We start from the raw sequence: 14,141 nt of genomic DNA, 5'->3' as shown, positions 1-14,141 counted from the left end.
TAGATTCTTATACTTAGAGTATAAGTCTTTGGGAAACTTATACTTAACATTCATACTTGTATATCGACAAAGTATAATGCTTCTAAAGTTATGTTACCATGAGTCTATAGCTACGACTGTACGACTTAGTTTTATGCCTGTGGTTATTATCACAAGGATCACACATTGCGGTAGTACAAGGATCACACCTTGCGGTAGTACAAGGATCAGACCTTACGGTAGTACAACAACTATAATTAGAATTAAAACTAGGTTTTATCTTGACATAAAACCAATAATAACAACATACTTATCAACTAACATATAGAACTTCGGAGTATAACTCTAGAACTATATCGCACACAATATATATATATATATATATATATATATATATATATATATATATATATATATATATATATATATATATAGAATCTTAAGTATAACTCAAGATCTACATTAGTATAATAACATGCTAACAAGTTGATAAAAATTGTATATATTCAAAATATTATATTTAGAACAAATATATCCTGGTTAATATAACTGTCTATGTTGATATCAATACATTATCATACAGACATAATATTATCGTGTATACAATATTTAGTATGCGTTTCCCCCAAAAATATTAGAAAGTAGGGCCATGAAAGTCACCTTAGTAGCGTGATCTATAGAATATAAACGATTAGAGGCCCGTCGTTGTCAGGATCGGGAAGGGAAACGACATTCGGAAACAAGAGAGAAAGAAAATAGAAGGTGTAAGGAATTAAATTGTCTTGATCGCTATTTATAGGGTCTTCTGGGCCATTTCACATCGTGGCATACCTAGGGTCACGTCGTGGCCATCCATGAGTCACCCCGTAGCTTCAACATGTGTTTTCTAGCCCCGATTAGTGTCCCAGACACGTTTCACGTCGTGGCCTTAATGTCCACGTCGTGACTTAAGGCGGCTAGGGTTTCTGCCACTTGTCATGCCCTTAGACAGATGCATCTTCGGAAGGTCATAACTTTTGCATACGAACTCCATTTTTGACGTTCTTTATATCCACGCGTAGGTATTTATCAATACTACGACTTTCTTTTAGAATCCAATAGCTAATTCTAATTTAATTTTAAATTCCTGTTATTATAGAGATTTTATAGTGTTCGGTTTATCATAACTTCTTCACGCGAGGTCAAATTTAGATGTTCTCTATATTTTTGGAATCGTATGGACGTATACTTTGATTTATACTATAAAGTATGTATGAAAGTTCATAATTTAACATGAATTACATAGTAAGTTTATCACATTACTAGTTTAACAAAATCACATTACATGATTGGCATAATCACATGTGATTTTTTTGACCTATTTTGACTGGTGTTACATAATTGCAATCGTGAGATAATTAGAAGACATTAGAGGGGAGTCTCTTCTGCAGGTGATAACAGAGAGTGGTGTGGAAAGGAACTCTAGGAAACGTCTTAGCACGTAAGGTACTCTATAGTGCGAGTGAAGTATCTGATAGTTGGGAAGTAAATTGGAGGATTTGAGTCAGTCCTTGAGGAAGGTATAAGTATCTGTGGAAGGTAATATTGAGTCTATACTACTGAAAGCACATGATCTATACCCAAGACAAGGAAGGCCTTGATGAATTTGAGTAACTCTGGGAGTATGAACCTCTTCGTATGTATACTAATTGTTTATGTATTATGTTTAAGTATGGTGGTGACACGCAACAAAGCAGGAGGTTCAAGGTCTAGATCTGGCTCGGGTCCGACAGCGAACTAATTAGTGAGGGTTTACGTGAGTTCATCGTGTCTGAGATTACGAGAGGCATCCTTGATGCGACCCCGATGATGTTAAGATCGATCAAGGAGGGTATCATCGAGTTGATAGATGATCATCTCTGGACCTTTAGGACCGAGCTAGTTGCTGGTCAGTACGGGGCCCACACTCTCTCCTTCAAGGATTTTAGGGGAAGTGGGATACTGAGTTCTTTGTGGTGAAGGACCCCATTGCTGCCAGACAATGGATAAAAGATATGGAGTGTATCTAGATGACTAGCTTCTGCCCCTAGGGGTCGAAGGTGAGGCTTGCTGCATGCTGTCAGAAGGAGTGAACCCGAGATTGGTAGGAGCAGGTTGGTTATGCTTTAGGAACCCTAACCATTGAGGCCATGACATGGTCGAATTTTATGATCCGTTTTCAAGCGGAGTTCACACCGGTTATTGAGGTACAACACTTGGAAATGGATCATAATAGATGAATTTCAACTATTTATTGTTCATCCGGTTGTTCGTAAAATTAAAATCTAACAATGGACTCACTATTCCATTTCCTTAATTCCAATTTTCCCTTTATGGCTACATTCCATAGAAATGCCTTATAGATCGAGTGATCTTTCATGTTTTGCATCCATATCATTATCAATGTATCAATTCATGAACTAGAATATGTTTTACACAATTAGATGCTTAAAACCAAATGGAAACTAAATATTCAACTACTGAATCCTCAATTTCAATCATCCAAAATTTGATTCTCTCAGTCCTTAAGTTTGTGCATCCATAATAAATTTATTACAACAAAATCTCATTAATGATTGTAGGATCTAACCGAACATAGCTTAAAAACTTTATCATCACTCCTTGAGATTCCGGTTCATGGCTAGGCTTTTACCCAAACATCAAATCCATCAAGTGAATGATAGATTTCAGCTTAGAACTATATAAACTACTCAAAAAGGGTTAAAAAATAAATCCCTAACCAACAATTTGACCTAAAAATGTAATTAAATTTCTATCTCTTTCACAAACTCGAATTTGGAGATGAAATGTGAAGAATTATACCTTGCAAGCCCGGTTTTCTTCACTTCTTGCTTTAATTGATTGATAATTGCTTTGATGAGACCCTATATGAAAGAGCACAAAATGACCATTAGAGTGCTTCTCCTCATTTCAAAACCGTTTCTATAAAGGAATGGGTTAGATTTAGATGACACATCTTATTTGCCCCATTTTCGAGTCCTACATTTCAGTTGCATGTTTTTGCCAAAACATCCGCGTTCAACTTCCATATTATGACGTTAATAGTCTCACTACCACTTAAATGAGTCAAACACTTGGTCAAACACATTTTCATATATATTATTTTTACACTTTTAACCTTTAATTGTTATAATTTCAACATTTAATATTCCAATCTTTTAAATCTTCTAATAATATGACAATTTTTTGTTATTTATGTATTTAATGTTTATTTATTTGTTACTTTTTTATTTTTTTATTCACTTTAAAATTTTCTTCATTTCACAAAAGCCAAAAAAATTTATGCCCGAAAACAGAATATTATAATCGTATCGAGCAACTATTAAAACAGAAATATGTAATCATGCCAATATATTGCTAAATTTTATAAACAGAAATCTCTCGGAAAATCAGTAGCTAATCACGCAAAATCAAAATCTCATGACGTAATTCAGCACTAATGCCTTGCCTTGTATTATTCTAGTAGAGCCATAAAGTTCAGAGATATAAAATATAAATAAAGTTTGATGTTTATCACTTATCTTAATTTTCTTCCACTAAAGACAAATTCTAATCAGTCATAATTGGTAGGAAGTCAACATAAACACAGTCTATATATCCATCGAACAACAAAGTCATCCAAATCACATAATCAAAAGAATCAAATCAAACTTTGCATCTTCCAATGGATCTCTTCTCCATACAACAAAATTATACTCTCTTAGCCGGAGCTTTAGTCATAATTTTCACCCTTTTCGTCTTATCCTCACTGGTTCCTAAAACCGGTCAATACAGAGCTCCACCTAAAGCCGGTGGTGCATGGCCAATAGTAGGTAACGTCAACCTTTTTACAGGCTCCTCCGGTCCCCACAGAGCCTTGGCAGCAATGGCTGCTAAATATGGACCGATCTTTACTATCCGGCTCGGCATACATAAAGTATTGGTAGTACATAGTTGGCAGATTGCAAAGGAGATTTTCACCATTCATGACACAATAATCTCCACTCGTCCCAAATACCTAGCTTCAAAAATCTTTGGGTATAACTATGCTATGTTTGGAGTCGCTCCTTATGGTCCATATTGGCGTGAGATGCGTAGGATCATCTCCTTTGAGCTGTTATCTAGCAGTCGCCTTAACCAGCTTAAGGATGTTCGAGTCGATGAACTAGATAGCTGTATCAAAAACTTATACAATCATTGGAGAGAAAAGAAAGATGATCAGGGAAAAGTATTAGTAGATTTGAAGAAATGGTTTGGGGAATTCAATATGAACGTGGTTCTTAGAATGGTAGTTGGAAAACGGTATAGTGGAGCTACAGATGAAGAAGAAGAGAAAGAGATGAGTAGAAGTCGTGAGGTGATGAGAAAATTCTTTTATTACATGGGTCTTTTTGTGGTAGGGGATACGCTTCCGTTTCTAGGCTGGTTGGATTTGGGTGGTCATGAGAAGGCTATGAAAAAAGTTGCATATGAAATTGATGTTATGGGGGAGAAATGGCTTGATGAGCATCGTAGAAAGAGGGATTCTGGAGAAGCTTTTGAGGAGAAAGACTTCATGGATGTGATGATATCGACAGTAGAAAAGGGTGGCTTCGGGAATTATGATGCTGATACTATTATTAAGTCTACATGTATGGTATGTTCATGATGCTATAAATTTACCTTACGTAGTAGGTCAAACATATGTATGTATGCAAATAATTAAAAATGTTTGCATCTTGTAGGTTCTAATTGCTAGTAGTGCAGATACAACCACTGTGATGCTGACCTGGATGATGTCGCTGCTATTGAATAATCCTCAATCTCTTCGGAAAGCACAAGAAGAAATAGATAAGGTAGTTGGAAAGGATAGACAAATAAATGAATCAGATATCACGAATCTGGTCTACTTACAAGCTATTGTAAAAGAAACACTGCGACTATATCCAGCAGGACGTCTTGGAGGGATGAGAGAATTTACAGAAGATTGCACAGTAGCAGGCTACCATGTCCCAAAAGGCACATGGTTAATGGTCAACCTATGGAAACTCCAACAGGATCCAGAAATATGGTCAAACCCATTGGAGTTTAGGCCCGAGAGATTCCTGGAGGGGAATCATAAGCATGTTGATGTTAAGGGGACAAATTTTGAGTTGATTCCATTCGGTGCTGGAAGGAGGTCTTGTCCTGGAACTGCTTTGGCACTTCAAATATTACATCTGGTTGTTGGAACTTTGCTACAAAATTTTGATATTAGGACACCGGATGATGGGCCAATAGATATGGCAGAGACAGCTGGGTTAACAAGTGCGAAGGCATCTCCTCTTGAAGTTCTAATTTCCCCACGGATGGCATGTAATACTATTTAAGTGGTTGGTGGCTCTAGCTCTTGGGTATAATATTCAATGCATGTTGTATGTGATGTAATGTTATATGATCATGTGTTACGAATGTGATAAATAAAATACCTTAACTATTGTGTCCCATGTTTATAATTAACGATGTATGTTGTTGATCTGGGCACCATCTTCAATTCTGATTATGGGTGCGTTCGGCACGGAGCGTTTGAAAGCATTTTCGAGCTTCTAGCTTCTAGCGTTTGACAAAATGTTCCGTTTTGAACATAAAGTCTTGTTTGACATTACAAGCTTCTAACGTTTAGTTTAAACAAAACGCTCCAAATCAAAATGCTACTTTATTTAGTGTTTAACAAAACGCTACAAACTACAAGCTACACGCTACTAGATAATTTTGCCGAACATGCCCTATTACTCAAGAATCAATTACACCCATAGATTGTTAATACAACTATTCGCTACTATAATAAAAAAACATGAAAAGGTAAGCACAGTTTCAAGCTCTTGATCTTTAACAATGGTGTGGTTGTGATCAATTCTTTTGATCATGGGTAATTATAATTAATTATAATTCAATATCTAACTACCCATGATCAACAGAACTGATCTCAACCCAATGTTTGTTAAAGATCAACCGAATCTATCACACCCAAACATTTCTAAAATATCTACAACCTGAAATTGTTACTACATCACGTAATTTGTTATTCTTAAAGGAAATTAAGTCTCTCTCTCTCTCTCTCTCTCTATATATATATATATATATATATATATATATATATATATATATAGATGATACTGGTCAAGACTCAGAACAAATCTAATTTCACTTACTAAGTTCTAATGACCTTTGTTACGACGTAATGCAGATAACGAACGAAACCCGAAGCACACAAAGACAAAATATTTAAATGGTTTGGTCAAGCTGGCCTACGTCCACGGGCAGGAGGGGAGTACTCAGTATTCAGAGAGTTCTTATATATAGATTACAAGTATTCTAGATTCTCCTTGCCTTCTAAGGGAAGTAATGCGCACCATACAACCCAATGGCACACCATGCCTTCTAAGTGGTGCATCTCCTTGTCAAGTCATATTTAACAATCTCCACTTTGACTTGCACATCCTCTGAACTCCACCTTAAGCAAGATATTCTTATTGTTGGATTAGTGCCTAAGTCCATAACTATTTTGATATGTACTATACCCGATGGTGCATGGTCCTTTTGGGTTGCCTTCACCAAAGCAACTTGATAGGATGAATTATGGAGAGAGCGGATTAATTATGATTTATTAATATATTATGAGAATAATATATTAAAGGAGAAATCATATTGTTTAATTAATATTAGTCAATAATTAATTAAGAATTCATTTTATGGCTAAAAGAGATTAATTAAACTTAAGGTCTAGAACTATCAATTGTGTGATAGTTGAATATTGGGCTAATGGACTCCATATTAGAGGAGTGGACGAATTCTATGGGGGAAACCTATTAGAAATCGTCCAAGGCCTCTAAGGAGGGAGTCCATGGGCTGCTTAGGTCCTAAGCAGTCAAATTAGGGCTTCCTTGTTAGATAACCCTAATAGCCTCACATATTTAAGTACCTCTAGGGCAACAAAAATGTGGCTAACTGATTCCTTAGGGTTTCTAGGCGTTTTCGAGTGCCTCTCCTCTTCTCCTTCTTCATCCTATTGCTCTTGGTGTTTGTTAGCCATTAGAGGAGTGACACTTGTGACTAAGGTTTTTGAAGCCATTACAAGGAGGATTTGAGATTGTTATTGCTACATAATAATCAAGGTAAGATCTAAACCCCATTCTTATGTTAATATTGATTATCACATGCTAGATCTAGGGTTTAAAGTCTTGGATGAATGCATGTACAATAGATAAACCTAGATCCATGAATTAGGGTTTGCATGAGCACATAAGATGTTCTTATGGCCAAAACCCATCACTTATCCCTTACTTCCATCAACACCCAAAGGGGCTTACCACCTGCGAACATCAACCAAGTCCAAACAAAGCTTAAAGTTCTCTTGGGTAACATGTGTTTGAACCTGAAAGTGAACCTCTAGCAATCCTATTTACTCATTCCGAAGTGTGCATGTTCCAAAGTGGGGAGTCGTCCGGAACCTGTCTGGACTAGGAAAGCAGACGAAGTAAAGACTCAAGGCATTCCGGAATGACTCTCATGTCCAGAATGGATGCTGATCCGGAACAACTTTATTTTGTCTTAGTGCATTTATATTATTGGTTTTTGTATTGATGTAACATTTGATAAGACTTAGTCGTTAGTTGTATTTGGACAATCAGAATGTCAGAATTATCTCTATTGTCCAATCTTATGTAAACACTCTAGTTAATTCGCTGTAACCTTCACTCCTATTTAAAGGAGCATTCAATACAAATCAAGAACGGGTCTTTCACTCAACTTTTGGCTCTTTACTAAGTTCTTTAAAACTTCTTTCAAACATTCTTCTTGTTCTTCATTTATTAACTTTACCTTGATCATTTACTCTCATTCTTCATTTAATGACTTGATCATTTGTTGAATATATTATCTAAGACTTAACTGGTCTTTCCAGGCTTGACTTGCACATTTATTAGCAAGCAGACATTGATCTTAAGCATTCAATCAAGGTTTGATTTTCAAACCTTGTCCCTGCGCATCGATCTTGTTCTCACAATTGGTATCAGATCTTGAGTGGTTGTCCTTTGAATCTATAAGATCAGATTATAGTTGGTTTGAGATTACCTTGGTATTTCAACCATTTCTGTGTTTAGGATAAAAGTTCTTCTATATACCACTTTATCTTGAAGATATCATAACTTCAATGACTACTTCTAATCCTCAACAAATGATTTCAATGCAAATTGCAAATAGTGTGGGTGGCCCTACACGTGCCCCATTACTAGTTGTGGAAGAATATGATAACTGGAAAGTTAGAATGGAAAGGTTTTTATTGGCCAAAGATAAAGGTGAAGAAATCTGGAGATCCATCACAAAAGGTCCACATGTTCATGTAAGAACTGTTGTAAGGGATGCAGCTGCTCAGCTAATACGTGAAGATGAAACTCGCCTAGCTCCTCTAACTGCAGATGATATCGAGAAGCTTCATGCTGATCAAGTTGTTTTCTCTGAAATGGTGTTTGGTGTTCCTCCTTCACTCTTTGAGCACATCAAGCTTTGCAAATTAGCCAAAGAGATTTGGGACACTCTTCAGGACTTGATTGAAGGTTTGGAAAATATGAAAGACAAGCGCCTCACCTCATGCTGATCAAGTTTCCATTGTAACAACGGTGTCAAGAGATGTTGAAGGATATTGGTTATCCAGGGATGATGATGACATGGTAACCGAAAGAAATATGTGTCTGATGGCAAGGGAAACCATTGAATGTGATGAAGGGTATTGGTCCTCAGGATCAGAAGATGAAGATGATATTACTGAACCTCACTATTGCTACATGGCGACCAACGATCCACTAGGTCGAAGCATCGTTCAACAGGTAAATCTATGATCTCTGATAATAACTTTGACTTGTCTCGTTGTGAACCTTATCTGACCCAAATTCAAACAGATATGAACACCATCTATAAAGCCTATGAGTCTGCCAAAGACACAAGTGAAAAGAAGGAGTGTGCGTGAAATCGTCTAAGATTACGTTTCGAGGATAAAAAGTTGAAAATCGAGTCTTTAGAGCATGAACTTGTAATGTTAAGTGATGAATGTATCATTTTGAAAGATAAATGTGAAATCACCTATTCCGAACAAAATGTTTTGATTTCTGACAATAAACATATTAATGCCAAGATAGATGCTTTGCATAATTCTGTAGTGTCACACCCCGAAACCGATGGCGGAAACGTTCCGGGGCGGAGGACGTCATGTAAAATATCACAACCAATATACATAGCAAGCATAGTAAACACAACCATTACATTACATAGGAAAATTTACATTTGTTCAAAAATGAGGTAATACATGTTTTTATATACACATCAGTATAACAAAAGTTAAGACGAGACTTCTATATGCTCCATCTTCTCCAAAAGTAAGCGAGATACCAGTCTAACGAGAACCTGAGAATACAAACAGTTTTTAAAAATATCAGCATAAAGCTGGTGAGCTCATAAGCGGTTTGTTTCAGGTGAAAGAAAATGTTCCTTTAAGTTGACGAAAAGTTGTTTCCCAAGAAAATCCCATATTTTCGTATAAAAGAATTTTAGTTATCCATTTGTTGAACAGCCTGTTAATGAAATGTTAAGTTATCTTAGGAAAAACCCTTATCTTCCTTAGAAGTTGGTGGTTGGTTATCGATACGGAATGAACTGTACAAGTATCTACCATACTTGTATTGTTAAGTGAAGTTTCCTGAAAGACTGGTTATCCTTGAAAAGTATATTAGTTTTAACACGTATATAAAACTATTAAATATGTAGTAAACTAATTCCTAAAGGTATCAGTTCACTAGGTTCATTATTACTTAAAAGTAAATCTCCATTATCTAAGTTTGCGAGTTCTATAACCATACAATAAACTAGATATGACAATAAGAAGTCCAATATCATTTTATGACTTTTGTCACCCGTAGACTTACCGGTCCCACTGTAGCTAGCAGCAAGGTGTGGGGTAGTCAGCCCCGTATAGATCTATACACTCAAGTTACACTCTCCTTCCCGGAGATTCTGGTTACAGGGGCGGTCCTCCACTCGCATATCTCTGTGGAGTGTTTCTGAGGACGTGTCTCCAATCTTAAGAATAACGAATTTACAAGTAATAATATGGAAAATCCTATTTGATGAATGACATGAAACCCTTTGTAAAATATAAAATATCACATTTTATAATGAGTTTCGCAATTAGTTTGAAAATTAACTCTGCAAGTTAAACGATTGGTTAATACGGTTTTTAGTGTTAAAAGCATACTGAACATGTAACTATAACATACGATATAATAAGTTTTGAGTACAAGTTTCCTTGTACTTTTGCTTGTATTCCCCCCCCCCCGAAAACATGAAAAACACGGAAAATAGTGTAGGGGTATGATCTCACAAGACGAGAATGTGTCGGGTAGGATGCTAAGTGTCAGTTTAGGGCATGAACACGCGCGAGGATCCTATGTAACATGAGGAGATACATAATTGTATCTAATTAGACTTTGAACCACTAATTAAGTAAAATAATACACTTTGATGCGCGAAAACACTTTATCTCAAGTGTTAGAAGTGGTACGGGTTGCGTCTAAGGAGTGTAGGGCCTAGATAAGGAGTTTACTCTTCAAGTGTAAACCCTTAGGGGTGTTTACGGCCCAAAGACCATATCCTCCATGAGTTTACGGCCGTAAACTCATGGGTGGGGTGTTTTTGGGTGTCCAATGGTCTTATAATGCACAAGGGAAAGTTCTAGGGTTGAATCAAAGGCTTAAGAAGTGATCGGGACTTGAAATGACCTTGGAAAAGGGGTTTATGATTCTTGAAGGACCCTTGGTGAGTTTAATGACTTAAAAACATGAGTTTATGGCCGTAAACTCATGCTTGGTCCATTCTTTCATGATTTTGGGTTTCAAATGAAAGGATACAAGGTTCTTGGCACTTATGCAAGCTTTTGGAGGTGTTTAAGGGCATTTTAACACCATAAAAAGGTGTTTACGGTTCATGAATGTTCATGGACCGTAAACTCATGTTTACACCCATAAAGACATGATTTTGGGGTTCTAAGTTCATGCATGCAAGTTTCTTAGTCATAGCTAAGCACTAGAAGTGGTTTGGAAGGGTTTTGGGGCTTCAAAACCCCTTTATGGGAGTTTACAGTTTTGGGAGATGTTCCCCAACTATAAACGCATGTTTTTGGGGCTTTTGAATGATTCAATCACGAATTTGCATGCATACCAAGCTAAACAACAAGCTAGGAATGATTACTTATGATTTTGGAGCTTGAATGGGGAGTTTCTTGACCAAAATCGACTTGTAGAGAGAGAGTAGAGAGAGAAAGTTATGAGGAGGTGTGAAAAGGCTCAAATGAAGGCCACTCAACCCTTATATAGGGCTTGAGTTTGTGGCCAGGTGGGGATCCACCCAATACCGACGTTAAACAGAGTTTATGGTCGTACCCGATTAAATGGTCGTAACCCGACTTAGTCGTAAACTAGCAATTTTCCAAATGAATTCGAGGGTATTTCACATGTTTTTATTTCATTTCGACGCTTAATAAATTAAAATAAAAACATTAATTGATTTTCCTAACCCAAAATTAACGGAAAATTTCAATAAAAATGAATTTTATTAACGGAAATGGGTTACAGCGACGGAATAAATTTCAGGTTGTCACATCATCCCCCCGTTAGAGGAAATTTCGTCCCGAAATTTAGAATGAAGATACAAATCATGGATTTGGAAAGAGATGCGGATATTTCTGTTTCATTGAGTCTTCGTGCTCCCAAGTGAATTCGGGTTCCCGCTTGGCATTCCTGTGAACCTTCACTATCGGGATGTGACTCTGTTTCATACGTTTGATCTCTTGATCCATGATTTCGATTGGTTCTTCCATGAAGTTAAGGTTTTCGTTGATCTCGATCTCATCAAGAGGGATCACGAGGGTTTCATCGGATAAACACTTTTTAAGATTAGAAACGTGGAATATAGGATGGATGTTGCTAAGCTCTTGAGGTAGTCGGAGTTTGTAGGCTATGGGACCAATCCTAGCAAGAATCTCGAAAGGTCCTATGTACCTCGGGTTATGTTTTCCGCGCTTTCCAAAGCGTATCATGCCTTTCCAGGGCGAGACCTTCAACAGGACATGATCTCCAACCTGGAACTCCAAGGGTTTTCGTCGTTTATCGGCGTAACTCTTTTGTCTGTCTCGTGAAGCTTCTGGTCGTTCTCGGATCCAGATGATCTTTTTGGTGGTTTCGAGGATGATTTCAGGACCAGTGAGAGCACTGTCAGGGACTCGACCCTTAGTTAGCTGCGTGTCCCCTACCTTGGCCCAACATAGAGGGGATCTGCACTTGCAACTGTAGAGGGCTTCGAACGGGGCAGCCTTGATACTGGTGTGGTAACTGTTGTTACACGAGAACTCGATCAAGGGTGAATGAGTGTCCCACGACTTTCCGAAATCGATGACACATGCTCTCAACATGTCTTCCATGGTTTGGACAGTTCTCTCACTCTGTCCATCAGTCTAAGGATGATAATCTGTACTCATATCCAGTTTAGTTCCAAGAGCTTTCTGAAGGGACTGCCAAAATCTGGAGGTAAACCTGCTATCTCGATCAGAGATAATGGACACAGGCACACCGTGCAGTCAGACTATCTCATGAATGTAGATTCGCGCCAGTCTTTCCATCTTGAACGTTTCTTTGATTGGAAGGAAGTGAGCGGATTTTGTCAATCGGTCGACAATTACCCAAATGGTATCGTACCCACTCGGAGATTTGGGTAACTTGGTGATGAAATCCATAGTAATCATCTCCCATTTCCACTAAGGTATCTCGAGTTCCTGGAGCAGACCCGAGGGTTTCTGATATTCGACCTTCACATTGGCGCAAGTCAGACACTTGCCTACGAAGGTAGCGATTTCTTCCTTCATGTTTGGCCACCAGTATAGTTTCTTGAGATCCATGTACATCTTATCCGAACCCGGGTGAACAGAGTATCTAGTCATGTGATCTTCGTTCATGACAACCTCCCTGAACCCTCCGAACTTTGGGGTCCAGATTCGATCCATGAAACAGTAGACTCCGTCACCGCTGATCTCAAGTTTCTTATCCATTCCCCTCAAGGCTTCATTCAACACGTTCTCTAGTTTTAGGGCTTCCAACTGGGCTTCTCATATTTTTGCAGACAAGTGGGAATAGATGGTCATTGTCAATGTCTTCGCCTTGTTGCTTGAGCTTTCCTTTCAGCTAATGGCATCTGCTACCACGTTGGCCTTGCCGGGATGGTAGCAGATTTCGCACTCGTAGCCACTGAGCAACTCTACCCATCGCCGTTGTCTCATGTTTAAGTATTTCTGATCGAAGATGTATTGTAGGCTTTTATGGTCAGTGAAGATCGTGCACTTGGTTCCGTAAAGGTAATGTCTCCAAATCTTCAGTGCGAAGTCCACTACTCCTCATTCCATGTCGTGAGTTATATAGTTGACTTCATGTGCTTTCAGCTGTCTCGAGGCATAAGCAATAAATTTTCCTCTCTGCATAAGCACACAGGCTAAGCCCTGATTGGACGCATCGCAGTAGACAACGAAGTCCTCCGTCCCTTCAGGCAGGGACAAGATAGGAGTGCTGCACAAGGCTCACTTCAACGTTTGGAATGCAGTGTCTTGCTTTTCACTCCAAAAAAAGGGTACACCTTTCTGTGTCAGAGTGGTTAAAGGTTTGGCAATTCTAGAAAAATTCTGGATGAATTTCCGATAATAGCCGACGAGACTCAAGAATTGACGGATTTCTGTAGGTGTCTTCGGTGCCGACCAATTCTCTATCGCCTTGATTTTGGAAGGGCCCACATGTATGCCTTCCTTGCTTACCACGTAACCTAGGAAAGTTACCTTCCGAATCCAGAATTCACACTTGGAGAATTTCGCGTACAGCTTTTCCGATCTAAGAGTTTTCAACACTAACCTCAAGTGTTGTTTCTGATGTTCTTCGCTTCTGGAATAGACAAGTATGTCGTCAATGAACATGATAACGAACTTGTCCAGAAAAGGGCGACACACCCGGTTCATCAGGTCCATGAACACCACCGGTGCGTTGGTTAGACCGAAGGGCATCACTACGAACTCGTAGTGACCATATCGAGTTCTAAATGTT

General features: G+C 38.1%; 1 protein-coding gene across 1 annotated transcript; it reads left to right on the top strand.

The window, feature by feature from the left end:
- Positions 1-3,642: 3,642 nt before the first annotated feature.
- Positions 3,643-5,462, top strand: LOC111912927 (cytochrome P450 CYP82D47). The gene is made up of 2 exons (XM_023908658.3): positions 3,643-4,633; positions 4,722-5,462. The coding sequence occupies exons 1-2, from the start codon at positions 3,683-3,685 to the stop codon at positions 5,343-5,345; spliced, it is 1,575 nt and encodes a 524-aa protein (XP_023764426.1). The 5' UTR covers positions 3,643-3,682; the 3' UTR covers positions 5,346-5,462.
- The last annotated feature ends 8,679 nt before the right edge of the window (positions 5,463-14,141 follow it).

The sequence above is a fragment of the Lactuca sativa genome, chromosome 4 (genome assembly GCF_002870075.4).
Source record: "Lactuca sativa cultivar Salinas chromosome 4, Lsat_Salinas_v11, whole genome shotgun sequence".
NCBI classification, from domain to species: domain Eukaryota; kingdom Viridiplantae; phylum Streptophyta; class Magnoliopsida; order Asterales; family Asteraceae; genus Lactuca; species Lactuca sativa.
The sequence above is the reverse complement of the archived record's forward strand: the minus strand, read 5'-3'. Positions and strand labels throughout refer to the sequence as shown.

Coding starts and splice junctions, on each gene's coding strand:
- LOC111912927 (XM_023908658.3), top strand. CDS start 3,683: ATGGATCTCTTCTCCATACAACAAAATTATACTCTCTTAGCCGGAGCT. Junction 4,634..4,721: donor TTATTAAGTCTACATGTATG/GTATGTTCATGA, acceptor TGCATCTTGTAG/GTTCTAATTGCTAGTAGTGC.